We start from the raw sequence: 27,179 nt of genomic DNA on the forward strand, positions 1-27,179 counted from the left end.
CTAGCCTGCATGGTCGGCGAGAGATGGAAGGTCGGATGGGCTGAGACTCGAGACGAGCCAGGACCACCAGTCGTACACGTCGGCGCCTGCAGACGGCTGGCCCAGCTCGACCATTCCCGCTGGCGTCTGCAGCGCCTCGTGCTGTTCCTGCGCCAGACCAACCGTTGCTACACTCGGGGCAGCCACTGCCTCGTCACCGCCGTGCGGCCTTGCGAGGTCTTTACGGCTCTCGGCTCTGCGCAGGACGCGGGAGCGAATCAGACTGACAATACTAATCTCCTGCCGAATGCACCGGTCCGGATCCACGCCCGTCTGTCTCTGATGCTCCCTTGCAAACTGCAAAAACTCGTCCAGCAGCGGCATCATCTCCCTTACCTTGCGCTCGTCCGGCTCGGACAGCAGGCAAATCCCCAGCGTCGAGGTCGCATGAAAGTAGAAGAACCTGCCACCTACAAAACTGTCCCTTGCCATATGTTTGGGCCAGTCGAGTTCGCGCCGCAGACGCACACGCGCAGCATGGTCGCCAACCGCCGCCTCCATCGCCACCTTTCTCGAGCGCTCGAACGCTGCATCCCCGCCGCCATGCCGCAAGTACGGCAGATGCACCGAGATCACCACATAGTACAGGCTGATGTGCAGCACGAATCTGTGCAGCGCCACATGTCTCTGCCCACCATCGACAATCTCGATGCGCGAGTCTGTGCGGTACGGACTCGGAAGCGCGTCTCGAAACAGCTGCAGTTGGTGGTCGAGCCGCAGCACTGCGTCGTAGCACATCTGGCGCTCGTCCGACAAAAACAGCTCCAGCGCATCCCCCACAATGCGACTCAGCTCGTGCCGCATCCGCACCACCTGGGCCAGATCCAACTGCTCCCTCTCCGCATCCACCATCCTGGACAGGGGTGGCTGAGTATTGCAAAACGCCTCGTTGATCAGCGGCGCCTGCCCCACGATCAAGCTCGAAAAGCGGTCTTCGAAGAACAGGTGCATCCAGATCACCCTTCGCATGCCCGCCTCTCTCCCCTCCTCCTGCTCCGCCTTTCCCATACGGTGCAACCCCAGCACCTGCGCTTGGCGCACTGCATGACCCAGCACCAACCAGCTCTCGCGCGCCTGTCTCTGCAGGATCAAATACCTCGCGAGCAGCACGAAGCTCAGCACGACAAACGCATCGTGGCACTGTATACTCTGCGCGAGCGCATGCACCTCGCGACACCTCCAACCCATCCTTGCCGCCCTTTCCGCCCCGCGTGCCTCGCTCCCCATCTGCAGCGGCTGCGCCAAATACGTCAGCGCAAGCACACCGTACAGCAGCGCAATCACCGACAAATGATTGGGGCCGTCCTGACCATACGTCGTACTCGGGTCGCCCCAGATAATGTCCGCGGCCGAATGGACTGCCTCGCGGAACCACATCTCGTCAAAGGGAAACATGAGCGGATTGATATCGCGAAAGAAGACGTCGAGGAGCGCATTGGTATCGTCGAGCGAAGGCAGGTCGGAAGCCAGCATTCGGATGGCATCCTTCTCGATGCTGCCCTCGCGCACAAGCCGCTCATAGTGCGCCGAAGGCGGATAGCCGTGGTTGGACGACGAGAACTCGATGAGCTCCGACCCGACCTGTGCGCGGAACGGAAGCGACGCAGCCGTCGTCACGCCGGGATTGCTCTTTTGGCGCGGTGTGCCCGCCTGCGATGCGTCCGGTGTACCCAACGCACTCGACCCCGCACGAGGTCGAGCCGATCCACCCGTGCTGCGCGTTGCGTGGACGAGCCGCGAGAGCACGGTTTCGAGCTGTCGCACACGGTCGTAGGCGTCCTGGGCGCTGCCGTCGTGCGGTGTGCATGCGTCGGCCACCCCGCGCTCGATGCATTTGGAGCACGGCGTTTCGCGATCGCACTTGTGTTTGCGTCGATGGCACTCGGTGCAGCTATAGCGCACGCGTTGGCGCCGCTTGCGCTGGCCCAGCAGCTCCAGCGCCTCCTGCTCGAGTCCCTCTAGGCTTTGTGCAGGTGCAGCGGCCGACGAGCCAGAGCGGGGGCGGTTGCGAACCATGGCTCCGTGTAGGCGGGTACGTGCGGCCTTCACGCAATCCACCTCATCCGTGTTGCCAGCGCCGATGGTGCGACGCAAGCGTGTTGTGGAGGAGAAGAAGCAACGAAATGCGGGGGAGAGCGGCTTCATGAAATCTCCATTGTCCGAGGCGAGGGCGAAATCTAAGCGCACTGGACCCTGACCATTTCCCCCCCCCCCCCCCCCCCCCCCCCCCCCCCCCTCCCTCCTCACGCTTCGAGTCACCCGATCTAACTAGGAAGATTATATATGCTATTCTACAGTCTATGTTGTCTCTACATCTACAAGGGCTGGATGATGGTGTTGACTACAGAATGCGTTCGAGGATCCAATCCGTCTGGACGCAACTCCCCATGACAAAGTCATGCGTGCCGACCTTATTGAACCCATTGCGCTTGTAAAACTTCTGCGCCTTTGGATTCTCCTCCCACACGCCGAGCCATATCGCCTTATACCCCTGTTCTGCCACATACTCCAACGCCTTGGCCATGAGTGTCGATCCTACCCCGCGGCTGTGTGCAGCAGTGTCGGTGTAGATGCGCTGCAGCTCGATCGACTCGGGCGGCTTGACGGTCAGACACGGCTCGTCCGAGCACCGATTGAGCTGGACGAAACCCAGCAGCTTGTTGGTGGAGTCGTCGCGCGCCACCCAGAAGCGGTACGTCGCCGTGTCGCTCAGCTCGAGCTGGATGGCCGACGCCGAGTAGGACGTGTCGAGGTAGTCGCGCATGTCCTGTGCCGGCATCGACCAGGCGAACGACTCGTAAAACACCTTGGCGCCCAGCGCCGCGATCTCGCCCGCATCCTTCTCTTCGCCCAGACGCACCGAAAAGCTCAGCGGCTCAGCAGCAGTTGGTCCCAGCTCGACTAGACGCAGACAACCAGACAAAAGCGAGTCAAAAAGTCGGGTCAGCGTCGGCTCAAGCCCAAGTGCTCGAAAGGAACCTGCTTACCTGTCATGGCGTCGTTGGATTTGTGATCCGGATCTATATGGTAGAATATGATTCGAAGGGAAGGTCGATGACGTCGAGCATGGCGCCCTTAATTGCAGATTAAAGATGGTCTCGATGCTGGTCTGAGTCGGAGCAGATTCGGACCCTGGAGGAACTTGTCGAGGAACTGGAGGAACTTGTAGAGGAACTGGAGGAAGTGGAGAAACTGGAGGAAACGGAGGAAAGCCAATGTCGCCGTCTGCTGCCATCGGAAATATCGGAAAACTCGTCGGGGAAAAGGCGAAACTGCACCCTGCATCCCTCACCTTCATCTCGAATTCCACCCACGTCGGCCATCTTCGACATGACACTCTGTTGTCACTCGCCTTCAAGCTCGAGTCATCCTCACGGGGCGAACACACCACACTGCTCATACACTTCTCGACTTTGTGAGCGGGGGCGAATATCCGTGCCTAGAAATGGTGCACTGACCACCTGAATGCACGAGCCCCTTCCTTGCGCCATGATCAAAGCGCATGGAGGGGTCTGGACATCGTCGTCGTATGGCTGACGATGTATGCGCTTGCGTGAAAGGCGGAGACGGGTTCTGCTCGCTTGATCGGAGCTCACGAGCGCAAGGCGGCCAAGGTGGGAGTTGTTCCTGGCCCGGCTTTCATGCAACTGCTCCTCCAAATCGCGCGCGGCAAAATCGGAGAAATCTCGCGCCTCCTCAGCGCGGTCGGAAAAAAAAAGGACGATGGGGAAGACCGCTTCTTTCGCGCTGTCAGACGTCAAATCCGCTGAGCCGCCGCGACGCCTAAGCGCGATTGCTTCCCGCTCCCCGCGTCCTCGTTGCCGCCAGCATGCCGCTTACTCCTCTGCAAACAGCCTGTGGAATAGCACATTCGCCTTGTGCTTCTAGAAGACTCAGTGTGTCCCGTGCTAGCCCCACATCTCATATAAGACCATGCCTGCGTTGGTGTGCTCCGCTCTTTACAAAGCACCCTCTCACCACTCACAATGGAGCTTAGCGTGAGACTACCGAGCGACGTCTTTGTGCTTCCCAGCCCACTGTATGGTGCTGCAGACAGTAGCGATGCTTTCGACACGCCTCCCGCTTACGTCGCTTCATCCTCCTCCACGCCATCAGCCTCTTCATCTTCCCACTACACGCTAGCAACGTATATCCAACTCAAAGTCCCATCATTGGCATCGGGATCCTATGGCTTGGCATCGCTGTGTGCCAAGTTGGTAGCCAGCGAGTCGCTCATGTACAACAACGGTGGATTCGAGCAGAGCTTTCCCATCGAACTCACCTCCAACACCCTTCGACAACCCTGCACACTGCAGCCTGGACATACGTACGACTTTGTAGCCCACATTGCATGTCCTCGCAACCTGCCTCCCAGCGTTCAACTCCAAGACGCTCGCCTGAGATACAAAGTTCGTGCCACCGCCAAGATCACCCCAACAAAGGGCCGGTTTGGATTGGCGAAGACGCTTACAGCCGAGAGGGAGGTGACTGTGGCTCAGGCTGCTCCCGAAGAGGCGTTTGACTTTTCGCATGTCAAGTACGTCTCGATCGACGGGCTCGGCTCAACATGCATCTCGGTCCCTCCCTCCCCCTGCAAGATCGGCGAACCCACACAGCTATGCCTCACACTCCCGAATCAACAAGCAAGAGACAGTATCGAAGATGTACAGATGGAGCTCGTCCAACAGACCCAAATCTGCAAAAGGTCAAGATCATCTACATACACGCAGACCAAACCTACCCTCGCCTCGAAGCTGCATACACAACAACCACCCACCCAGAACGAGGTCACTTCTGAAAAGGGCGGCAGTGCGCAGGATAACGTCTTGGAAGCCCAGTTCAGCATCCCAACAGACGCTCAACCCTCGACACTCGTCGGCAGCACAGCCGTGATCAATGTCTCGCATCGCATGCAGATGTCCATCAACTTCAAGCACACCCCGCACAAGTTTGTATGCTCCTGGCCCGTCACCCTCGCCCATCCACACGCAGTACGCAGCTCCACAATCGACCCCCTCCCACCCTACTCCAAACACACCCTTCCCACACACCTCCCCCTTCCCTCATTGCAAACTCTGTAATCAGTCTATACCCCCCCTTGCACGCACAGCATCGTTTGAACAGAAACATCGTACTATCCGCGGAAAAGACCTCTGGGTGCGATACGAAACTACAGCTCGTGGGTGCGCGATTCGAAGCGCATTGCAAAGGGGAAGCGGAGCGAGAGCCATGCACGCACATACGCCGTCCAGTCCCACTCTGTCTGTGTCGCCAGCTCGAGCGGCTCGGATGCATTCAGCTGCTGTTTGAACGAGAACAGCGACGACGACTCCAGCACTTCGAGCGTGATCAGACCCAGCCTTGTCTGCGAGAGCGTCGACATGGCGGGTGTGACGAACGATTGCTGCTGCACCACCGTGTGCGCGTACCGCGCCAGGAGCTGCGTCACCCCATGCAGCCGCGTCGTGCGTGCGAGCCCCGAGCCGGCGAGCGAGTGGTCGGCCTGCTCAAAGCGCGCTGTCAATGGCAGCACCTCGATCACCGGCATCTCCAGCTCGGCTGCCGGTAGGAACGCAGACAGGCCCTGCTCGCCCGACTGGCCCACGAGGTGCGTGAGCATGCAGTCGCCGCACATGGGCGCCTGGAACGCCACCCGACGCAGCACCTCGCTCACCCTCGGCCGATCCGACCCAGTCACGGCGTCGAGCAGCGGCTTGACACACTCCCGCTCCAGCCTGCACACGGGCGGCTGCGCTTCCTCGGCTGCAGCGCCCTCTTGCGCATCAGATGAACGAGGGATGAGGAACGCGAGCCCGTCCATGGACGACATCATACTCTCCTTGCCCAGACGCTCCGGCATCTGGGCCCGGCGCAGATTCGATGCAACTGTCGCCGCGGATCTGGTCCCTCGTCGCGGCACCTCGACCTGCGGAGCAGCGTATGCTCTATGGGCGTCGATATTGAGATCCTTGAGCAATGCTTCTGCCTCTGCTGCCGAAAACACGCCGTCGGCATCGCGGTCGTGCTTGGCCACCATGAATGACCATAGCAGAGCTTCGCGGTGCCTCTCCAGAACGTAATGCGCAGCCAAAAAGCCAAAGTCAAACGTTGTAGATTTGGCCTCTGGAGTCAGTCGCAAGACGTCGGGCCAAATGTGACGCATCTCGGCCAGAATCGAGGCCGAGACTGGTACGGGAAGGTCGCGGAGCTTCCTTCGCGGACGCGCTCCGAATCGAGCGTCGAGCAGTGCGTTTGGCTTTTGCAACGCCTCTTCTCCGGCCGTAGGCGACGCACCAGCGCTCGGCACTTCAGGATCGAAGCGGTACGTGGCGCCGTACAGCGGAGACCAAAAGTCGGAAGCCGAGACGGGACGAGCAAAGACGTGGTGCGGCGCGACGAGCAGACGCACGTCGCTCAGTCCCGGTGCCTGTGCGGCAAGAAGTGCAGATGAGTACGGCTCGTCTTGATCGATCCAGTGCCCCGAGCATGAAGTTGCGAGGCTGCCGGGAGAACAGCCGACCTGGCGATTGTGAAGCAGTTGCGGCGCCTCAAACACTCGATCCTCGGTAGCGAGCCAGCACGGACGCTGGCCATTCCGCGACACGCCCTGAGCATCTGAATACGATCGTGTGCATGCTTCGAGAGCCGGTGTGGCGAGCTTGTCTTTCGGGAGGTCCGGCGTGAGCAGCGTGACGCGGCCAAAGCCGTGGTGCATGTGCTGTTGCGCCGACCGGAACGAGTAGCGCAGGAAATCCGATGCCTCGGCGTGGGAATGCGACGAGCTGGCCCTGGCGGGATCGATCCGATCGTGAGCTTGAGGAGTAAGGCTCGAGTTGCTCCACGTCCAGACGAGATCGAGCTTGGCTTGTTCCGTCCACTGCTTGGGAGGTCTGACGCACACGGTGCCCTTGCTGAACCACTGCTCCCAGCATGCCGAGCGTCGCTGGACGTCTGCTTCATCGGCAGCTTGGCTCGATGCCTGTCCAGGTGTTGTTGGGATCCAGTCTGCGTGTTCGGCTACGACATTGAGATGGTAGTATGCACTCGTAAAGTAGACCAGCGCCACGACGACCGCGCCGGCCAACAGCACAGTGCGAGTGCGAAGCTGACGCAGAGACCGTATCGAGCTGGTAGCGCGCTGCGTCATGACTGGCGGTGATCATGCATCAACACATGGTGGTGGGTCGAGTAGGCACAAACGACGAGCGCGACATGGATCGTTGGCGCGGGACTCGGCGTCTTGGCCCAGCCTGCTCCACTTCCAAAAGCTTCAAAGTCTCTCCGGGGTCAGGATCTGCAAACAATGGGGACCCTCGAATGCCAAGACATCGTGCTCCGAGTCCGCCAGAGCGCAATCTTCGGCCAAGCCATGCGCAGCGGATCATCCTTGCTTGCCATGGGATGGTGCCGCCGTCTGGGATGCCCATGCGGGATGCGATGCGATGCGGCTTGGCTCGCCAAGTGACTGAAGTCCCGCTCGGTCGCGTTGCAAAAAACGTCGCGGCTCTCCTCGTGGCGTGAAATGAAACTGTACGCGCGCGTGCATGCATGATGCAGATATGCAAGCCTTCAGCCCTGCAGCCCTGCGCAGTGGTGCAGCGCAGCCCTGAAGAGTCACACGGAAAAAAAGACAGGAACGAGAGTGAGAACAAAAAAAAAGAGACCAACACATCGCAGTCTCGGAGACGCGCCGAGGGGCGACGTGTGACACGCCAAGAGGAGCGGCGAGGGTGTGATTTTGAAAAAGAGATCCATCGGTACGCTTCCGAGTGGGTCACCTCCGAATTGCCACTCCGGCCATCCGCTCGCCGAGCTGGCATGAGGCTCGCCTTGTGGCCGCTCGGAGACGTGGGTGCCTGAAGTGAGCCGCGGCAGTGATCCACGATTCGGATCCTCCACATTTCGCCACATCGCCTCATCAAGGCGCGCGCACCCACAACACACACTCACATCCACTCGGCCTTCACACTCGAATTCAAAATTCACACTTTCTGAGCGGCAGGATGAAGTCGACTTTGGTGTTGCAGCCGATCACTCCTTGGCGGTGGCGCTGAGGCGCACATAGTTGTACGTGCTCGCCATCACCAGTGCGCCGCCCGTCAGCTGGGCCAGCGTTGGCAGTCGCGAGCTCAGCAGGCTCTCCAACGCGATCGTCGTGATGATGGCCATGCTCGTAGCGAATCCCTTCATGATGGTGTCGGCATACCGCAGCGTTGCCGACACCACGTAGCCACTGCCTCCGCGCAGAAGCACCGTGATCCAAGCGAGTGTGGAAAAGTTGCGCAGCGGCGCCCATTCGCCCTTCTGCATCATCTCGAGCACCACCGCCACTCCTGCCGTGACGAGCGCGAACGAAGCCAGCTGCGCATTGCGCACCGACAGAGCCACCGACATGCTCGACTTGAGCTTCGTCTCGATGTACACGCCCGCAAAGCTGCCGCACACGCACGCCAGCACCACGCACGCCGTTCCGATCGCCAGCTGCGCACTCGCGTCCTCGAGCAGCATCGAGGCTGCCTGCGCCATCAGATTCGTCGAAAGCGAAGTGCTGCTGCTCCCCACCTTTCGCCCAAACGGCGAGTCCGTCGGCACTTCCCGCAGCAAGCTTGCTGCCTCGGCCACCTCCTCGTGTGATGGCGCCTTCTTTTGCGTGAGAAAGACCACACCCAGCAGCAGTACGGGCAGGCACGTCCATTGACGCTTCGACAGCGGCCTGCCAAACACAAACACGCTGATGAGCGCCGCCGTGATGAGTTTGAGCTGCGACAGTCCCTGGTACGCCACCGGGCTCAGATGCGAGTTGGCAGCGAGCTGAAGCATGTTTTGGCACACGTAGATGAGCGCCGGAACACCCATCATCCATGTCGAAGCGCAGTAGACCTCGTTCCATGCCCTTCGCGCCTTGGCCCACAGACTCGGTGGCGCGGCTGCGAGCCGTGAGCTTTGCGCCTCGCGAGCAAGCTTCTCTGATCCCTCCGGGTCGTCCGCTGAGAAGAGGGGTAGTCGAGCAGTGTCTGATGTTGGAGACGGATCTCTCGCGACCGTGGCGAGTGCGAAGCCCAAAAGGAACTTGAGAAGCTCAGACAGGAAGACAGACGTTGCAATCGAGTACTGCTTGTCTGGCCCGACGCTTCTTGATCGTTGCGAGACGATGCTAGTGGCAGTCGTGAAGAGGACAAGTGTCGAGAGACTGAGCCATTTGCGAAGCGTATGTGTGCTCTGCTGAGATGGTGTGTTGATGCCCGACTGGCCGATGGCGCCTGTCGAAGCTCGCTGCTCTAGCATCGAGTCTGCTGATGATGTCTCTGTTAGCCGGCCCATCTTGATGTCGATCCAGGAGGAAGAGATGGCGTGGTCTTTCCGTGAGCGCGGTACCGAAAGCAGCTTGGAGCGGTGGCTGTCTATCGGTTTCGAGGAAGCGTCATCCGTCAGAGATAGGATCAAGTCCTTGTGCTTATAAGATCTTCGGTGGCGCGGCATATCCAATGATCGACAGGCTACATCGACAGCCACCGCCGAGGAACCCGGTTGTGGCGCCATCGCGCCGCCTGCTTCGACTTTCCTGTGAAGGGGCCGCTGCATTGGGCCTCATGCACTCCGCTCTGACGTTTTGATCGCCGTTGCCAAGGCTTGATGCGAGGTCGAGCAGGAGCCATGCGCAGATGCGCAGTGTTGTCAAGGTTTCAGCGAGCGCGCGTCAGAGCTTCAACGACCACGAGGAGGCGGCTTGGCGGTTGTGGACGTAGACCATAGACCACAACCGAGCTGCTGGCGATGAAACCCTTGGATCCGTTCCTGAGCGCAGATCCTCGGAACCGTGCTAAAAAGCTTGGCACCCGCAGGATGAGACGAGCGTGATTGTGAGGATGGGCAGGAACGGAGCTAAGAGTTTGAGGGAGGATGCGCGAGGCTAACGTCGGACAACGCAGAGCTCCTGCAGCATGCACAAGCAAGGACAGGTCAAAATGGTAACACGGACCAACAACATCAGCATGGCAGCGAGCGTTGATGTGCTACAGTGACCAAAGCGCTGCTGCACACACGGCGAGTGCTCGGCCCTGCAGACGCCAGCATGCGAGGCCCACGCAGTCATCCCCGACGTCTCTTGTGGCACTTGCAGACTGCCTGAGACCGATGAGAGGGCACGAACCCAAGAGAGCGAGTGGACAGAGTGGCGTGTGGTGGCTCGGACATGATGGCTTGCCACACACCGTCAACATGCGCGTCAATGCAATGCATGAATTTAGCTGCATGCGAGCTGTCCAACTCCGCTCCGCGTCCAGCCATCGCAGCCTCGGAGCGCCTCCCCGACAGCGCCTCCGCCTCGGACCCGCATCTTCCTTCAGTGACACCGACGCTCTGCAAACTTTTGCTTGCAAGCCTGCAAGCCTGTAAGCCTACGGTCAGCGCCAGTCTGCCAAATTGTCACCCGAGCCATAATCAGCTACAGTATCGGTGTCTTGCTTGCATGACTCTGCTTTGCGATGCCATCTTTTGATGCGCTGGCTTCATGCGGTGCGGATGTTCTTCTCCGAGGCCCCGCTCTCGAAAACGGGTCCAAATCCACCTTTTTCTGTCTTTCTCTTTTTCCTCTCCTTTTTTGAGGCGAGAAAAGGACTTAAATTTGAAATTGCATGCCTTCCGCGCTCGGCGAACTCTGCGCGCATTCAACGAGCTGCTGCCTCCATGCCATGCTGTCTCCTCACGCGACGCAAAGGGCAGGTGACTGTCGAGCACTTAGGCCCTGCCATGAGTATATGCAGTGCTGTTTATGCCTCCTCTGCTCCTTCGATAAGCGATAGATTACCCCTCACGTCCAACGCGACCAGACAATGATCCCGTTCCGTCGGCCGTTCGACCGGATTGCTGGTACCGATCGCTGCTCCGCATACAGAACAATCGAGACTTTCACAGCCAGCACCAACGGATCACGGGACAATGTTCGACGGTTGCATCTACAGACTGAACGACGGGATAAGAGATTGTGGCACGAATCGGGGGCTTGCTTCTGAACGGATCGACGGGCTTAGTCTTCGCGTCGGGCGTGGATCTTCTCCGCATCCACGCTGGCTTCGGCCTTGTGGTTCTTCCACGCATGGTACCTGTTCCTAATGGGCTCCTCGATCATGAACGTGGTGAAAGTGGACACCATGAATGCCAGACCGGTCGGGCCCCAGTTTCCGATGGGCCAGCCATGCAGAGCCTGCAGCGGGAACTGCCAGAGGTACCAAGAGTACGAGATACGACCGGGGAAGCGGAAGAGCTGCGACTCGAGGATCGGGTTGCCGTTGATGCTTCCCAGCACCACCAGCAGCACCGTCAGCGCCGTAAAGAGCTCGAGCCACACGCCCGAGGTGCGGAAGTCAAAGGCGGTTAGACCGTAGCCCCACATGTAGGTGAGGAAGAAGAAGAAGATCGTGCTGACCATGCCCACCCATTTGCGCGTCAGCTGCTCCGGGATGGGAAGCAGACGAGCCGAGCAGCCGATGAACATCTTCCACGCGTTGGCAGAGTAGGCGTATCGGTAGTCAATGCCATACATCTTGTCGCCCAGGAAGTTCCAACCGCTGTAGTAGCGGATGTAGAATCCAACAAAGACCAGCAGGCCCATGACGACCGCTCGGCTGCGGAACGAGAGCGGCACCACAAAGGAGATGACGAGCGACCAGAAGATGTAGAACTGCTCCTCCACCGCCAGCGACCATGTGTTGAGGTACATGCCCGGGTACATGAGTCGGGGCTCTTGCGGCATGATCGGATAGATGTTGTGCACGTAGAAGAACGCTGCCAGCGCATCGGAACGCAGGACAGCCGCAGGAATGCCGTTGTGGATACCGATCTTGTAGACGATGCCCACCATGAGCGCCAAAGCGGGCGTGAGTCGCACGAATCGGTCCATGTAGAATCGTGGAAGGAATGCAAATCGACCCAGCAACGGCTTGGTCTCCGAAGTCGCAGACGACTCTCGGTACCTTTGCTCGCTCTTTTCGATCTGCGACATGAGCACGCCCGTGATGAGGAAGCCCGAAAGCACAAAGAAGACGCCAACACCCAGGGTGCCAAGCATCTCCTTCTTCTCTACGACGTGCGAGACCATGACCAGAGCAACAGCGATGCCTCGCAGGCCTTCCCAGCCGGGAACGAATCCGATCTTCTTGAGCTTCTTGCTTGCGCCCCGCGAGGACAGGTCAGCCGCGCCAGAAGCTCCCGCAGGCAGCGGAAGCATGTTTGATGTCTCTGTGGTAGCATCGTGAACCGGGCTTCCTTCGCGAGAGGATCGGTAGGAAGGCGGCGCCGAGAGGGCTGGCCTCTGCGCCTCCTCGTCCGAGCTGTGTGTGTGGATGCTACCCAGAGCTTTCGACATGGTTGCTTGAAGCGAAATGCTATGGAGCGCGGTTGCGGTGTATGTATGCTACGGTATCGATCGTCTCTTTGCGATCGTCGTCCTTGCTCGCTTTTAGCAAGTAAGAACGAGGTACAGATGGTGTTGGTGGGTCAGAGTTGAGGCAGAGATGAGCAGGTAAGAGATGTAAAGGAACGGTCGGAGGATGAGGCTGCAACGACGATGGCGAATCTTTTGAAATATTTCAGCGCTTCGCTTCTCGACCTAGCTGCATGCGTGTCCGGAAAACTTGGCGTGGGCGGGTGTTGACTGCCACATACAGAGTACAAAGCTGGCCGTGGAACTCTGCCGGCAAAACTGGCCGACGTGCCGAAGCCGAGGCTGGAATCCACCGTTGCATGCGAAGAGCGTTAGCAAATCGTGCTTGCACGGCACGAGATAGCGAGACGCATGAACAATGGCTCGGTCTCCAGCACCAAGGGGCAGGCGACGCAGCCCTCGTGGCTCGAGCACTGAAACATGCGAAGATCCTTCAGGGGGCTGTGGGAGCGAGGTCTTGGAAGCTGCCCAGGGAAATTGCGTCGGAGTCGCTTTACTGTACGCTGTGCCGGCAGATATAGTCGGAGGTCGACTCGGTCTCACGTCCCGCGGCCAACGCCAATGAACAGATAGTCCGGCCAACAGCAGTGCCAGACCGCAAACGCATGAATGCAGGTACCGCATCCTGATCGACATCGACATGTGGCTCGGAGTTGGCTTTTCCAACGCATGTGAGTCCGAGCCAGGCCTGAAAAATCCACTCGCCTCGAAGTGCCCAAAAGGTCAATTTTGGAAGGACCCTTTTCGAGCATGCATGGCAGCCACAAAAATGCAACACTTCCCGCGCCGCGCCATGCCACCGCGACCCACCAAAAAAAACATAAACGAAATTGAAATGGAAAAAGAAAAGTCGAAAGGAATCACTCACCTTGACAACGCGCTGTGCTGCCGCTCATCTCCGCCACAATCCAACGGCCCTCTTTTTTTTCTTCTTTTCAATTAATTGGCAGTTTCGCTGTCCGCAGGCCAATTTTTCCACCGACAGCTCAGCTGCAACAGCATTTCATCAAAGGACAGCAGCAGTGGAGGCGATTCTCAATTTGCGGGCCCGCATACACGGCGCCGAGGCTCGGACCAAGCTTTGAGCAAGGCGACAGTGCATTCACCGGCTCCTTCCTTTGCCCAGAGCTGCTCGGGCTGTACGCTTCTCTACCATTCCGCTGGGATCAAAGTGTAGCATTCAGGGTCGAGCAGCTTGACCGCTGCCAAGGCTGGGCAGCCTCTCGGGCCACGAAACTCCACATGGACCATCGCTTCGATTCTCAGCTGCATCGTTGTTCGTCGTCCTCGTCTCCATCCCTTCATCCTCCTCCTCGATCGGAAGCAACCTCCGCTCATTCGATAGCCAAAGATGGTATCCAGCTCGTCGCTCTCAGATAGCCGGGCGAAGGCAGACGTGCTGGTCGGCAAGTCGTCGCCTCGACTGCGCGCCAACGTCTTCGCCTCCAACACCGGGCATCAAGCTCCTCAGGACGATGTGCATCCTCGGGGCCCGTCGAGTTCTAAGCAACGCGGATGCATCGACGACACGACCGTATTCTGGGACCATGTCAAGAGCAACAAACTTGGCTGGAGCGTGGCAGGTGGTCTGGCGTTCTTCGCTTTCGTCCTGCTGTTCGCAAAGGCTAGCAGCACCTACGACGACGTACCGCAGATCAGCTATCTGCCATCGATCTCCTCGGTCTTCGAGACGACGATCGTATCCATGGAAGACGTCAATGCTGCTTGCGCGCAGGCGGGCATTCACCCCATCGCGTGCAAGGTGAATCATGCAGCCAAGCTCGCTTCGGATCTGCGTGCTCGGCAGTCCAAGACGCCGGAGCAAGCCGTCCAGGCATATAGGCGTCGCTACCTTCGTTCTCCGCCGCGCGGCTATGAGAAGTGGGTCGAATTCGCGCTCAAGCACAACGCCACCGTCATCGACGACTACGACCAGATCGAGGTCGACCTCAGCCCGTTCAGGCAGGCGGGTATGCGCGGCAATAAGCTCAAACGTCGTATCCTCGACGCTAAAACTCGACTTCCCGGCTACGAACTCGGACAGGTGGGCGTCGTCAACGGCAACGCCGTCGCATTCGGTCCCGACTTTGGACCGCTCTCGGCACAGACGCTCATGGAGATCCTTACTCCCGTCCAGCACCTGATCCCAGACGTCACGGTTCCTTTCAACTGGTACGCCGAGCCCAGAGTGCCCCACCCAAGCCAGGCTTCTAGCAGTGGCGCTGTTCGATCCATCAATACTAGCCACAGGGATCCCACCGCGATCCTGCGTCAGGCGTGTCCGTCCAACCACATCTCGCCTGGACGACCGTGGAACGATCTCGACCCCCCCATCGACTACTGTGGCGAAGACACCACCGAGCTCAGCGAGCTCCACGGCTTCTTGCAAGCACCGGACAACTTTCACCCGTTCACCAAGCTCGTCCCCATGCTCTCGAGATCCAAGCTCTCCAACTTTGCCGATATCCTGGTTCCCAATCCCTGCTACGGAAGTGAAGTGTATCGCGGCCTGCCGGACAATATTCCTTGGGAGAAGAAACGCGACAGCGTCTACTGGCGAGGGTCGACGACTGGCGTCGCTCAGACTCCCACCACCTGGGCGAGGGGTCACCGACATCGTATGATGCGCTACGTCAAGCAGCTGCGCGAAGCAGCCAACCGCCTCAACAACGGCGCGGAAGTGGATCCCATGGACGCGATCTATGGCTCGAACCGCACAATCGCACCTTCGCGCAAGTCTGTCAATGTCGCTGGCAACACTCTGCCGCTCTTTGACTACACCGACCGCCCCGTCGCTGAGGCTGTGAAGCGGCTGGGTTCCGAGGCGTTCAACATTTCGTGGTCGCGCTTTGTGCTTGCCGACGAGCCGACGCTGGCCTCGTTGATGGCCAATCAGGTGACCACGGGTATCGAGGAACGCAACGACGTCTACCTGCACAAGTATCTGCTCGACATAGATGGCCAGTCGATGTCGTGTCGATTCTACCAGCTGCTCAGCTCCAACTCGCTTGTGTTTAAGCAGACCATCTGGTCCGAGTACCACGACGATCGCCTTGTCCCTTGGATCCACTACGTCCCCATCGATCTGCGCGTCGAGAACAACGAGCTGCCAATGCTGCTCGACTTTTTCATCCACCATGAGCAGGGACCCAAGACTGCCGCCAAGATCGCCACAGCTTCCAAGGAGTGGTCCGACGCAACGCTGCGCCAGATCGACGTCTCGCTCTACTACGCCAGGGTCTTGCTGGAGTTTGCAGAGCTCTACCACCAGGATTCGTGATCGGTCAATCGTTTCGTGTACTTGTATCGCCTAGCAATGCCTTCTCAATTGTTTTGCTCGTCATGATTGTTTTTTTTTTTACATCATGGGGCTGGCAAGCAGTGAAGCGGCTGCCCTCCTCTGAGAAGCGGCTCTTCAGACATCTCGTTCTGGTCGACTCACGACGTTGTCAGGCTCGGTGCGACTTCCAGATGAAAAACACGTTGCAAATGAATCAATGAACAAGAGATGGTACAGTGCTGGGACTACAAAATCAATCGTGGCCGATGATGTTGGCGAGCTCGATCATCTGTCGGTACGTGTAGACGGACAGATCGATCTTCCTGAGCGTGGTTTCGGACCACTTCCTGGACTCGGTGGCGATGAATTCGCCGAGCTTCTTGCCCTCTGGGTGGTTTGCGAAAAAGTCGATCAAGATAGGGAGCTCTTCCATGCCCCTCGACACTGGTACGAAGTGGAGCCAGGGTACGATCCTGTCGTCGTGCCACTCGGCAAACACGGTCTGCTTGAAGACAAGGCTGTTGCTGTCGAGGAAGCGGTAGAAGCGACCGGACATGGAATTGCCGTCGAGGTCCATGAGGAACTTGTTCTGGAACGCCGTCTTGGAGGGCTCGGGCTTGGCGAGAGGGATGGTATCGGTCCAGGTCTTGCAGAAGACCGGGTCGTTGTTGCAGTTGTGCATGCGCACAAAGCCGAGGTCAAACGACTCGGCACTGAGCCTCGAGATCGCACCGAGCTGGGCCTCGTTAAAGGTGCCGGGCATGTTGGGCAGCGGGTAGCGCTTCTGATCGTCGAGCGTGAAGGAGGCATTCTTGACCGCCCTGGCAGCAAGCTGCTTGGCCTTGAGCTGAAGCTGATGCGCCATCATCACCAGACGATAGCGATGGCCAAAGTAGGCCTTCTCCTTGGACGTCACCGAGCCAGTGCTGCTACCCCTCCAGTAGAGGTGCGACTTTTTGTCTGCATACGCCACCGTGTCCTTGTTCTCGCCAAACAGACGGTAACCGGGATCACCGTAACACCAGGAAGCCGTAGTGATGTCCAAGAAGCCCGAGATCTTGGCGAGCGAGAGCGCGGGGATGGTCGAGTTGAAGCACAGCGAAGGATGGTTGCCAATGCCGTGTTGCGTCTTGAGCAGGTCGATCTCTTTGCAGACATCCAGCGAGGGGCGGTCGCTGGTGATCACGGATTCAGTGACAGTCTTGCGCGGGCAGCCGTAGCCAATGACATCCATCGCATGCGGGTTGCCGTACGTCCAGGTTCGGGTCACCTCGGTCGAGTGAACGTCTTCTTGTCCCGGCTTGGGCCCGCAGACGCGAGGAAAGTCGTCCCAGTTGTGGAGCAGCGTGAAAGGAGGAAGCTTGGGCAGGAAGGGCGTCATGATCTCGCGGAAGACGCGGGCGTTCTGCCAGCCGCTGGGAGCGGTGGTGGTGACACTACCGTTGGCAAAGTCCCAGCGGTGCACAAAGGAGGTGTTGGTCTTGAGTGCGTTCTCCATCCTTCGACGCAGGACGTAGCCCGAGAACTTGCGCAGGGGCAGCAGGTCATTCTCGAGCTGGTCGTACTCGTCAATGATGACGGCGTTGTTCTCTTGGGCGAACTTGAACCAGTCGTCGAAGCCAGGAGGTGGCTGCCTCTTGTTTTGCTGGACGTAGCGTGCCACGGCCTGTTCGTACGTCTTGGACTGGCGCGACATGAGCAGCTCGTACTTGCGTTTGGCCAGGTTGATGTGGCACATGATCGCATCTGCGCCGCCTTCGAGGACGCCAGCACACTGTGCGTCCTTGAGACTGTCCTTCAAAAGGTAGTCTTCGATGCCTTGTGGCTGACTCGAAGCAGAGGCAGCAGTTGTGGTTTGGCCCTCCTTGGATACGACCGAGGTGATCCTGTTGGAGACCGGCGTGCTGGCGAAAAGGGCCAGAGGCACTCCGAGACACAAGACAAGCAAGATGATCTTGAGGAGTCGTTTGTGGCTCGAATTGCGCAAGAGATCTTGGATTCCTGAGCCGTGGCTGGAGTTGAGGTGCGGCAGGCCCTGCCCAGAGCCCGCGAGCGGAGCATAGCCTCGCGACTTGTTGCCCAGTACCGAGTTGTCGAACAGGTCAAAGACACGCTGACGGAGCGACGTGCCCGACCCTGCGGGGCGAGCCCATGCCGGGTACTCGTCCGCCACGTAGCCCGGCGACGGAGGGTAGTTGGAAGTGGACGAGGAGGAGGAACCGGGCTCGGGCGAGCCCTTCTCGTGGTCGTATGTGATGCGGCTGTTTTTCTCCATCTTGGCTGCTACCTCTATCAATAGCAGAGGAAAGAGCACAGGGCTGTGGTGGTGGAGAGGACCGAGAACGAAAGCAAGCGAGTGGTACGGAAGCAAGGCAGCCCCAAGTCGATCAGAGACTTAAGTAGCAGGAAGTGCGATGCACAGCAACCGGCTTAAAGGGCTGTGAAGGACGAGGCCAGGAACGCGAGGGCATCGAAGCGGATTGTTTGCAGCTCAACCGGCTCATGGGAAGGGGTCTGGCTGGCTGCAGTGTTGCGGAGATGCGTGCATACGCGATTCTGACAATGTTTTAGGCCAGCTCCACTGGGACCACGGCGCTGTGGAAGGCCGAGCAGGGCGTTATCTCATTGTCCGGTCGGTGCAAGGGATGCCGTGGTGCCGGCAGCAGGCGCACTTGACCGAGTGCGATTTGCGAAAGTGATGGCTGCTCACCGAAGTGCATGCTTGGCCAGCTGTGTGGGTAAGGTGATTTTTAATCGGTCGGCATGGTGCATGATCGACCTGTCAGACAACCAACCGAGGCCCACGTTGCCGCTGGCAGCCGAGCGGCACTTTTTTTCTTTTGCGAGCGATGATGATCTGCAGGCGGATGGTGAGAAACTGCACGGCAGCACAGCAGCGTCGGGCGCGGGACGCGTTTTTCCTGTGCGCTGCGCCATCTCCGAGTCGGAGTTGGCCACGTTTCAGAAAGAAAAAAAAGGAAAAAAAAAAGAAAAAAGAGGAAATTTCACCTTCCTTTGCTGGCAGACCGTCCGCCAGCCAACGCCGTGGGAGGAGAAAGAATTCATGTTCCGGAGCAGATCATCCAGCCAAAATAAGCATTAATCCGGCTGGGCAAACGAATGCAGCAGTCTAGGCTGAGCTTCTGTACATGAACCGTCTAAGAAAGCATCGACGGGCCCGGCGGCTCGTTCAACGGGCCATTTTGGAGATGATTGTATCGACCGGAAAGTCGGCGTGGCCTGCGCCCATGCCCGTGCCTTTGAGCCACACGCCCCACGCCCAATCCAAAGCTCGATCGACCGCCTCGTTGGGCATCGTACCGGGGTGGGCACGTTCCTGCTCCTTGGCCCACTCTCGCGTTCGTCCGAGCGCTTCCAGAGCCTGTTTCGTCAGCTGGGTCTCCGTCACCCGACGCGTGGAGGGCCGGATATCCATCCACGCGCTATCCGGAGAACGTACATTCGCGACGGGCTCCTCGCCGCCCTTGTAGAAGCTCGCATCGTGGTTGACGTTGAGTTGGTGGTAGTACCGGTTGTTCAGCAGGCCGATCACCGATTCCTTGACTTCTCGACGGTTCGAGGGGAGCTGGACCAGAGGCCGATTCCGTTCGAGCCGTACCACATAATCGTGCGTCACGAATGGGTTCATATCGGAAAGAGATGGGAGGAAGCCATCTTGAGCTGAAGCACGCTGTGATTCTTCCCGAGCGCGTTGCTGAACGTCGTAGATGACCAGCGTCTTGAACAGGTCGGTCGTCGAGAGGTCGTGCAGATTAGCCTCCTGCATCGCATTATTGCCACGTCCTGCAACGATGCCAGCGGCGTGGTTCACCGCACGTTTGTTGATGACTTTTTGTGAAGCGTCCTGCGCAGTCGATCCTCGAGGCGAGATGATTGCATCTTCATTTGTAGCTGGTGCAACCGGCGATGCGCCACCGGCTTCAATGTGAACGAGCAAAAGTGCGACCGAAAGAAGCGAGAGCCAACGCATCGTGCTTGCCGTCGACTGGGGATAGAGATTCTGAGAACAGCAGAGGTTCACGCGAGGTGATGGTGGCATGCCGAAGTGCGTCTTGCAGCGCCGTTGGCTCTTATACAGCAGAGCTTGGGAATGCCGGACTGTGACTGGACGCTCAAACTTTTCTGGTGGGCTGCTCGATCCTTCATCTGGGCTCGACCCACTACGGATGTCCACCCGGAAACAGGGTCACGGGATGAGCGACCCGCGAATGGTGGGCGAGCTTTACGGTGGTACGAGGATGCGTGATCTTGACGTGAACTCTTCTGATTTCTGAGCGCTACCCGCATGCCGTGAATTGCGGGTCGACTTCATTTCGCAGCGACGCGATGTGACACCTGCCGCGTCAATTGCGTCGGTTGCTAGCCGCCCAAGTCACACCTGTCTGCCGATAAGCGCATGAGCGGCAGTACTTGCACATGCATGTGTGCAGGGGCAGGCGCTTGGCATGGACCAGCGTGTGCGCCACTTCTTCCAAGCCTTTCCAAGTGTGTGGTCGACCAAGTGCCGACACGAGAGCTTTGTCTCGCTCCTACTCTACCCTTCTCCGCGACAGATTGTTCGTGGCCATTTCGAGAAGCTCCCATCGGCGGGAAAGAGTCGGGCAAGTTGCCGTGCGGAAAGACAGGTGCGGACGAAGATGTTGTCTCCACTCCTTTGTGCGTCCTTGCACGGAGCGCAGCGCTGCTTCACGCTCATGTTGCTCGCCGCACTGCTGTTCCGATCGGCGGGAGCATTTGAGATTCCAGAGGCGCTCAAGGCGGGAAGAGAGCTGGAACAAGTGCTTCAGAAAGCTCAAATCGACTTTCCGCTTCTGGAGCTCTCCCACACAGCTCCATCAGGCGTGCGAACTAGCGCAAACGAGCTCATGGCCTCAGTTCAGCGAGCGCGCATCGCCATTGCGCAGCACGTAACTTCAATCCGCCACGGAGCGGACGGGTCGGCAGTAGACCATGCTCGTCGGCTGCAAGACGAGCTCATGCGGAGAGTCGAGACACACTACTCGGCTCAGCTTCAAGGTGCCGCGGTGGACAAGGTTGAGTGGCAACTTCACCGTGGACTTGCGGATGGTGTGTCGGCGTCCAAGCAGCCGCACTTTGTGCAGAACATCCTCCGTCCCGCTCCGGAACTTTCGGAGCTGATCAGAGCGCAAGACGAGACTAGGTTTAGCTTTGAGCTTCGCCGTCTGCAGGCGGTGTTGAAGCGGATCAATCCAGTCAGCGCCTATAAGCGTTGGAGAACGCGTCGTCTGCTCGCACAGATCTCCTCGGAGCCTGGCAAGAAGGTGCAAGTCGGAGCGAAGGCCCAGGTCGGGATGAATGGCGGTCCGACGCCTTGGAACATTGACATGTTGCGCGCTCGTTTGTCGTCGATCACCGCGCTCCGGTCAACGCAAGTCGCATCGGAAGCCAGTTTGGCAGAAGCGGAAGCAGCGGCACAGCGGATCGAAACAGCCGCACCCATCAAGTCGGACCTCAAGCTGGACAAGCCGCCGCTGCCAAAGAAGACGAAAGCGAAGAAGATGAAGACGATCAAGCTTCCGGGATGGGACGGAGTGAAAGCACCTCGCCGATGGGCGAAAACGATGCACCGCGTTGCACCGGTCGACAGCTGGGACGACATCCCGATCCCCGGTATGACTCCTGTCCCTGTCGTGGCCCACTAGCTTTTCCTCGATCCTTTCGCCACGAGCTGGCACAACACTGTCGTTACGTGATCTCACCTGGCAAAATCCAGCGTCACCACATGTTGTACTTTGGCAAGCGGTTGTGGATGAGGGGCAATGTGGCTAAAAGTACAGAGTGATTGGATTTGTCGAGGTGTAGTATGGAAGAATCTACCAGTTCCAGCCTGGCCTCTGGAAGGTGTTTACGATCTTATTGTCGGTGCGTACGACGCCGCCGGTTCCGATGGCGCGCATCCTCTTCCTGGCGGTCTGGATGGCTTCGCGCTCCTTGTCGGCGTACGTCTTTCCGTACCTGAGCACGACGCTCATCCTAGCCTGGGGGTGGTGCTTCTTTCCCATCCTAGCACGACCCTTGATGTCGGCCCGCTTGAGGTAAAGACCCTTGCCGACCCAAGCCTCGCTGACGATAAGACGCGGCACTTCCATTCCCTTGGCGGCGGCGTGATCGCGCGCGAGAGCGAGCGTGCTCAGCACTCGCTTGGCGGCGCGCTTGGGGCTGAACTGCATCTGGAGGATGGCATAGTCGATGGGTTGGCCGCTGATCTGGTTGGCGAGCATCTGGAGTTTGCGCGGCGAGATCTTGAATGCTGCGGTGGAGTACTTGTGCTCGAGCGCGGCGCCGGTGACGGGATCCTTGGCGTTGAAACGTTTGCGCAGCTGACGCGCCTGGATCTTGGCCGAGATACGCTGCTGCTGACGCTGTGCCTGCTGCGAGATGGGCAGCGCCTCTACGTCGTCAAAGAGCGGCATGCCGTCTGGAGAGACCGAGGCCATGGCAGCGTCTCGACGCTTCTCGTAGTCGAGCTTGGTCTGCTCGGCGGGCAGCACACCGCCGCGTTCCTTTGTCTTGGTGTAGTTGTCGCCGAGAGCGACCTTTGCCAGGCGGTCGGTGATGTTGGAAAGGAACGAGGTGCGGGGTGCGGAGGACGAGACGCTGCGGGAGAAATGGGCCTGGAGTGCCTTGGTGGTGCTCTGAAGCGCCGAAGTCGACGGACGCGCGGGTGCTGCAGAGGAGCGCAGCAGTTGACGAGCCGCTCGCCCTGCGGCGGTGGTCATATTCGAAGTGGGCATGTCGGACTTGCAGCACCAACGCTTTCGGGTGCGTTCGGATGGTGCGAGTGTCGCGAGTCGCAAGGGCGAAGAAGTGGTGACTGGGGATGGTGAGGAGATGGAGGTGTGTGCAGCCTAGCCTGCTGCAAAAGGTCAAATGGCTCAATCTGCCTTTCTTCCGACTCTGGCCAAAATTGGCTGCCAGTGTGGTCACGTGCGGAAGGCTGCCATCAAATGCTGACCAACCGATTCCTTGAAGGTGGGTGTGGAGCCGGCCTAACAAATCAAAGAAATTCAGGGTCCACCCTCGGCCAACCTCCGCGAGTGCAGCGCTGCACAGCCATCATTGCGGGGAGGCGGAAAGTCTTGGCTCTCGAGCCAGCTCCATTCCCTCATCACCTCAATCCGCTCCACCATTGCTGCTGCACATCAAGATGGGCTCGTGCTTTTCGACGAACAAGACGTTCCAGGGCGAAGGAAGGACGCTCAACGAGCCGCGGCGGCCAGCCGCTGTAACGGCCTCCTCTACGTCTGCTCCGGGCGGTGGTGGAAGGAGACTGGGTGGAGCGAGTGCGACGTCTGCGGCCCCACCGACGGGTGCTGCGACAACAGACGCGGAAAGAGAAGCAAGAGCCAAAGCTGCCGAGCGCAGGATGAATCAACAGGCGGCCAAGGGTACTCCGGGTCAAGGAAAGCTCAGCAAGCAGCTGCAGACGCAGAAGCAAGCCAATCCACACTCGCTTGCCGACCGAGACGATCAACCAGAACGAGTCGTTGTGAGTGCATTCCGCCGAGCCATCGTGCAGGTTCGGTTGCGGACCCCCTTGCTCTCTGACTTGAGATCAGACGCTGACATGCACCCCTTCTTGATACTTCTTATCGCGAACATCCGACAGTGGGACTAGTTGTGCGGCTCACGTCCATGGATCCGTCCGCCGAACGATGGACTTCAAACAATATACCCTGCGCTTCCAAGGTGATTTGAACGCGCTTGTCGTCTCTGTGCAATGCATCGCTAGACGAACGACTGCTCAGCGTGTTCGATCGATCATCCAGCTAATCACGTTCCGACAAGGTTGAGCTTGATGTTCAAATTTGCAGCGCGTTGGAGCCGACTCGGAGCGGTCTTCGGCTCAGTTCCGCAACATGCACTCCTGCCGCCAGCGGAAGCCAACTGCAGCACCTCATCAGTGGCTCCGCGATTGGCGGGACTGCGACGGTCTCAGCTCAAGTCAACGACGCCTGTTCCGCTTCGTCTCGATTGAGTGCGAGCAGTCATTGCTGTCCTGATTCGAGCTTGTGGATATGTCGATGCGGCAAGTTGCTCAAATCGACTGTGCATCCTTTACAGGTCCAGAGAAGTCGTCGACCGTGTGAATCTTTCGCTAAGCCTGTCGAGCACCTTCAGCCTGCGCTCAACGAATTGGTCACACTGTCGCAAGGGCGATGAGAATCCCGCCTGACCGTTTCGTAACGACGTGGACAGTTTGGCGCGCGTTCGAGGGCATAGTCCGGGCAGAGCTCTCTTCCTCTCGACTGAGCAAGCGTCCGTAGCCGCCTCGCTTGCTGTCGCCCTCCGAATGCGCCGTAGCACTCGAGTGTCTGTGTCCGCCTCTTTTCCTCCAAACTTCGGAGGAAACCTTCCTTGCAACTCTTGGTAGTGTGTCGCGCTCAGAGCGCTTTCGGACCCTTCCAACCCTATTGTCACGGCATGCAAATCGGCTTTCCCGAACCAAAAGCACCCGCGCCTGCAGGTCAGACAGAAAAGACGCGGCAAAATGGAAGCGACTGCGAGAAAGGGGTTGTATTGCGAGGATTCGAGCTGTGATCGAGTTAGTGGTGAGCTGCGTGGTCGAGTTCGAAGCGGATGCCACTGCGGTTGATTGACACAAAGCAAGCAAATGCGAAGAAAGGTCAGTCGGCAATCAAACCGGCAAGAATGCAAGGGGGAAGGGCCGACAACTCACCAGTAGGGACAGGGCTTGGGACCGGGCTTGTCGAGGTTGATGTAGACAAGCGGATGCCCGAGGGGGCCACCTCCGCCGTCGCATGCGGCGATGCGCTTGCTGGAGAGGCGAATGGGTTCGCGCTGGATCATCTCGATGGCGGCGAGCGGCTGTGGCTGGAAGCGCATGTCGAGCTGTTCGAAGCGCGGTCCCTTCATGGCGTTTTGCCTTGGGTTCTGCGACTCGGACCAGGTTGTGGGGAAGTTGGGCGACTGCTCCGCCGGGATGTGCTCGGGCGTGTGCGGCTGTGCCACGGGACGAACGGGCTTGGGCTGCGGTGCCGACGGCGAGTTGGACGAGGTGGGCGCGTTGACCGGACGCACAAAGAAGCCGTTGGTGTTGGAGACGGAGGCGCTGGTGTGCATGGCACGGCGAGCGGCCTGCACTGTGGCGGATGTGCGACGAGCAGCAATCATGTCGGGCGGTGATCCGGTGGCAGCGGTGGAGGATGAACGAAGGTGGATACGAAGATATCAAAGAGATGGCTCAGGTTGTTGGCTGCTACCACTGCAGCCGTCAGTCGCGCACGCTCAACAGCCTGTGCGCCGCTTCGGATCCGTCCGGTGCCAAATTTCCAGCGAGACTCGTGCGAGTTGTTTTTCTCCATTCCAACAGCCGGAATGACGGCGTAACACTCTGGAAATTGCCACACCGCGATCGGATGCCCGACTGCGCTCAGCCAAGCAGGCCCAGGGCTTATTCAATTTCTGGCGCGCTTCGCCACACTCTGTCGAGCGGCCTTTGGCACCTTGTGAGCGGTCCCTGGTCCTTGGCAAATGAAAAAGTCGAGAGTAGCGCTGAGCTGGTGCGGGGCTAGTCGGGCGTCGGCTGAGTCCACGCACAAAGCAGCCTTTCTTCCATCACAAGCATCGCACCTTTCCACCACACGACATCCTCCCTCACCACTATCAATCGACATGGCCAGCTCGCTTCGATCGTCGACACCATCGAGGATGGCGCTGCGGGCGCTCACCCGCAGTGATGCCGTCCATGCACGCACCATCTCGACCAACGTCTCCAAGCTCAGCGCTGCATCCGCATCTTCCTCGTCGTCCTCTCCTACCGCTACTTCGTCCTCAGCCTCGCGGGGACAGGCCCGTGGATACGCTTCCCCCTCGTCACCCGCGTCCATGGCGACGCCCATCGAGGTGGCGCAGCCCGACGTGCGCGCCGGCATCGGTAGCAAGATGGGCTCGGGCAAGAATCTGCTCAGCGACATTATCGCCGCCGCTCCCAAGCACTCGACAGCCAACCGACCCATCTATCTCGATGCGCAGTCCACTACACCCGTCGATCCGCGTGTGGTGGACAAGATGATGCCGTACATGACCAACCAGTACGGCAACCCGCACTCGCGCACGCACGCCTATGGATGGGAGTCCGAAAAGGGTGTCGAGGAGGGCCGCGAGCACATCGCCAGCCTCATCGGCGCCGACCCCAAGGAGATCATCTTTACCTCGGGCGCCACCGAGTCCAACAACATGGCGATCAAGGGTGTTGCGCATTTCTACAAGTCCAAGAAGAACCACATCATCACCACGCAGACCGAGCACAAGTGCGTGCTCGACTCGTGCCGTCGTCTGCAGGAGGAGGGCTTCGAGGTGACCTACCTGCCCGTGCAGTCCAACGGTCTGATCGACCTCAAGCAGCTCGAGGATGCGCTGCGACCCACCACGGCGCTTGTGTCGATCATGGCGGTCAACAACGAGATCGGCGTGATCCAGCCCATCAAGGAGATCGGCCATCTGCTCAAGACCAAGGGCGCCGAGATCGCCAAGCAGAGCGGCCGCGGTGCCACCAAGCCCTTCTTCCACACCGATGCGGCGCAGGCTGCGGGCAAGATCCCGCTCGATGTCAACGAGCTTGGCATCGACCTCATGAGTCTGTCGAGCCACAAGCTGTACGGACCCATGGGCATCGGCGCATGCTACATCCGCCGTCGTCCGCGTGTGCGTCTGGAGCCCATCATCAACGGAGGTGGACAGGAGCGTGGACTGCGATCGGGCACGCTGGCGCCTCAGCTCATCGCTGGATTCGGCGAGGCGGCGCGTCTGGCCAAGCAGGAGCTCGCGTACGACCACGCGCACATCACCAAGCTCTCGGAGCGTCTGCGCAACACGCTCGAGGCCAACATTACGCACGTGCTCTTCAACGGCGACCCCAACGGCTACCCGGGCTGCCTCAACCTCACCTTCCAGTACGTCGAGGGCGAGTCGCTCCTCATGGCGCTCAAGGACATCTGCCTCTCGTCTGGATCGGCGTGCACGTCGGCCTCGCTCGAGCCGTCGTACGTGCTGCGTGCGCTCGGCCTCAACGACGAGAACGCACACTCGTCGCTCCGATTCGGCATCGGCCGATTCACCACCGAGGAGGAGGTCGACTATGTCGCAGACAAGATCATCCGTGTCGTCAACAAGCTTCGCGACATGAGCCCGCTCTGGGAGATGGTCCAAGAAGGCATTGACTTGGACAGCATCTCTTGGTCTGGTTGATCTGTCCTTCCCTAGTCGTCTTTTTGTGTAATGTATAGCTGAGGTTGGTATCTTGTCGAAAGCGGAAGTGCAAAGAGTGAGGCGGTTCAATCTGGGCATATCGGGACTTGCGCGGATCGGGGGGAGGGAAATCCGATTTTTATCGCCGGCCTGACGTGTGGAAGC

The 27,179-nt window shown here is 59.2% G+C and overlaps 14 protein-coding genes across 14 annotated transcripts; 5 read left to right on the forward strand and 9 right to left on the reverse strand.

Moving 5' to 3' along the window:
- Positions 1-2,055, reverse strand: PAN0_015d5182 (nucleus protein; the record flags this gene model as incomplete). The annotated part of the gene is made up of 1 exon (XM_014799491.1): positions 1-2,055. One exon carries the CDS (start codon positions 2,053-2,055, stop codon positions 1-3), a length of 2,055 nt encoding a protein of 684 aa, XP_014654977.1.
- A 325-nt stretch (positions 2,056-2,380) lies between these two features.
- PAN0_015d5183 (acetyltransferase) lies at positions 2,381-3,362 on the reverse strand (the record flags this gene model as incomplete). Its single annotated transcript, XM_014799492.1, has 4 exons — positions 2,381-2,940; positions 3,027-3,059; positions 3,171-3,267; positions 3,354-3,362. 4 exons carry the CDS (start codon positions 3,360-3,362, stop codon positions 2,381-2,383), a joined length of 699 nt encoding a protein of 232 aa, XP_014654978.1.
- Positions 3,363-4,025: 663 nt separating this feature from the next.
- Positions 4,026-5,120, forward strand: PAN0_015c5184 (uncharacterized protein; the record flags this gene model as incomplete). The annotated part of the gene is made up of 1 exon (XM_014799493.1): positions 4,026-5,120. One exon carries the CDS (start codon positions 4,026-4,028, stop codon positions 5,118-5,120), a length of 1,095 nt encoding a protein of 364 aa, XP_014654979.1.
- Positions 5,121-5,209: 89 nt separating this feature from the next.
- Positions 5,210-7,186, reverse strand: PAN0_015d5185 (uncharacterized protein; the record flags this gene model as incomplete). The annotated part of the gene is made up of 1 exon (XM_014799494.1): positions 5,210-7,186. The coding sequence occupies one exon, from the start codon at positions 7,184-7,186 to the stop codon at positions 5,210-5,212; it is 1,977 nt and encodes a 658-aa protein (XP_014654980.1).
- An 884-nt stretch (positions 7,187-8,070) lies between these two features.
- Positions 8,071-9,621, reverse strand: PAN0_015d5186 (nucleotide-sugar transporter; the record flags this gene model as incomplete). Its single annotated transcript, XM_014799495.1, has 1 exon — positions 8,071-9,621. The coding sequence occupies one exon, from the start codon at positions 9,619-9,621 to the stop codon at positions 8,071-8,073; it is 1,551 nt and encodes a 516-aa protein (XP_014654981.1).
- Positions 9,622-11,065: 1,444 nt separating this feature from the next.
- PAN0_015d5187 (uncharacterized protein) lies at positions 11,066-12,403 on the reverse strand (the record flags this gene model as incomplete). Its single annotated transcript, XM_014799496.1, has 1 exon — positions 11,066-12,403. The coding sequence occupies one exon, from the start codon at positions 12,401-12,403 to the stop codon at positions 11,066-11,068; it is 1,338 nt and encodes a 445-aa protein (XP_014654982.1).
- Positions 12,404-13,832: 1,429 nt separating this feature from the next.
- PAN0_015c5188 (capsule-associated protein CAP1) lies at positions 13,833-15,761 on the forward strand (the record flags this gene model as incomplete). The annotated part of the gene is made up of 1 exon (XM_014799497.1): positions 13,833-15,761. One exon carries the CDS (start codon positions 13,833-13,835, stop codon positions 15,759-15,761), a length of 1,929 nt encoding a protein of 642 aa, XP_014654983.1.
- Positions 15,762-16,014: 253 nt separating this feature from the next.
- On the reverse strand, positions 16,015-18,036 carry PAN0_015d5189 (capsule-associated protein CAP1; the record flags this gene model as incomplete). The annotated part of the gene is made up of 1 exon (XM_014799498.1): positions 16,015-18,036. One exon carries the CDS (start codon positions 18,034-18,036, stop codon positions 16,015-16,017), a length of 2,022 nt encoding a protein of 673 aa, XP_014654984.1.
- Positions 18,037-18,951: 915 nt separating this feature from the next.
- Positions 18,952-19,821, reverse strand: PAN0_015d5190 (uncharacterized protein; the record flags this gene model as incomplete). Its single annotated transcript, XM_014799499.1, has 1 exon — positions 18,952-19,821. The coding sequence occupies one exon, from the start codon at positions 19,819-19,821 to the stop codon at positions 18,952-18,954; it is 870 nt and encodes a 289-aa protein (XP_014654985.1).
- Positions 19,822-20,476: 655 nt separating this feature from the next.
- On the forward strand, positions 20,477-21,445 carry PAN0_015c5191 (uncharacterized protein; the record flags this gene model as incomplete). The annotated part of the gene is made up of 1 exon (XM_014799500.1): positions 20,477-21,445. The coding sequence occupies one exon, from the start codon at positions 20,477-20,479 to the stop codon at positions 21,443-21,445; it is 969 nt and encodes a 322-aa protein (XP_014654986.1).
- Positions 21,446-21,616: 171 nt separating this feature from the next.
- Positions 21,617-22,522, reverse strand: PAN0_015d5192 (mitochondrial 50S ribosomal protein L22; the record flags this gene model as incomplete). Its single annotated transcript, XM_014799501.1, has 1 exon — positions 21,617-22,522. The coding sequence occupies one exon, from the start codon at positions 22,520-22,522 to the stop codon at positions 21,617-21,619; it is 906 nt and encodes a 301-aa protein (XP_014654987.1).
- A 428-nt stretch (positions 22,523-22,950) lies between these two features.
- On the forward strand, positions 22,951-23,421 carry PAN0_015c5193 (uncharacterized protein; the record flags this gene model as incomplete). Its single annotated transcript, XM_014799502.1, has 2 exons — positions 22,951-23,292; positions 23,413-23,421. The coding sequence occupies 2 exons, from the start codon at positions 22,951-22,953 to the stop codon at positions 23,419-23,421; spliced, it is 351 nt and encodes a 116-aa protein (XP_014654988.1).
- Positions 23,422-24,349: 928 nt separating this feature from the next.
- Positions 24,350-24,938, reverse strand: PAN0_015d5194 (ubiquinone oxidoreductase 20 kd subunit; the record flags this gene model as incomplete). Its single annotated transcript, XM_014799503.1, has 2 exons — positions 24,350-24,389; positions 24,484-24,938. 2 exons carry the CDS (start codon positions 24,936-24,938, stop codon positions 24,350-24,352), a joined length of 495 nt encoding a protein of 164 aa, XP_014654989.1.
- A 501-nt stretch (positions 24,939-25,439) lies between these two features.
- On the forward strand, positions 25,440-27,014 carry PAN0_015c5195 (cysteine desulfurase NFS1; the record flags this gene model as incomplete). The annotated part of the gene is made up of 1 exon (XM_014799504.1): positions 25,440-27,014. One exon carries the CDS (start codon positions 25,440-25,442, stop codon positions 27,012-27,014), a length of 1,575 nt encoding a protein of 524 aa, XP_014654990.1.
- Positions 27,015-27,179: the final 165 nt, after the last annotated feature.

Source organism: Moesziomyces antarcticus, assembly GCF_000747765.1.
Source record: "Moesziomyces antarcticus DNA, scaffold: scaffold_v10015, strain JCM 10317, whole genome shotgun sequence".
Lineage (NCBI taxonomy): Eukaryota > Fungi > Basidiomycota > Ustilaginomycetes > Ustilaginales > Ustilaginaceae > Moesziomyces > Moesziomyces antarcticus.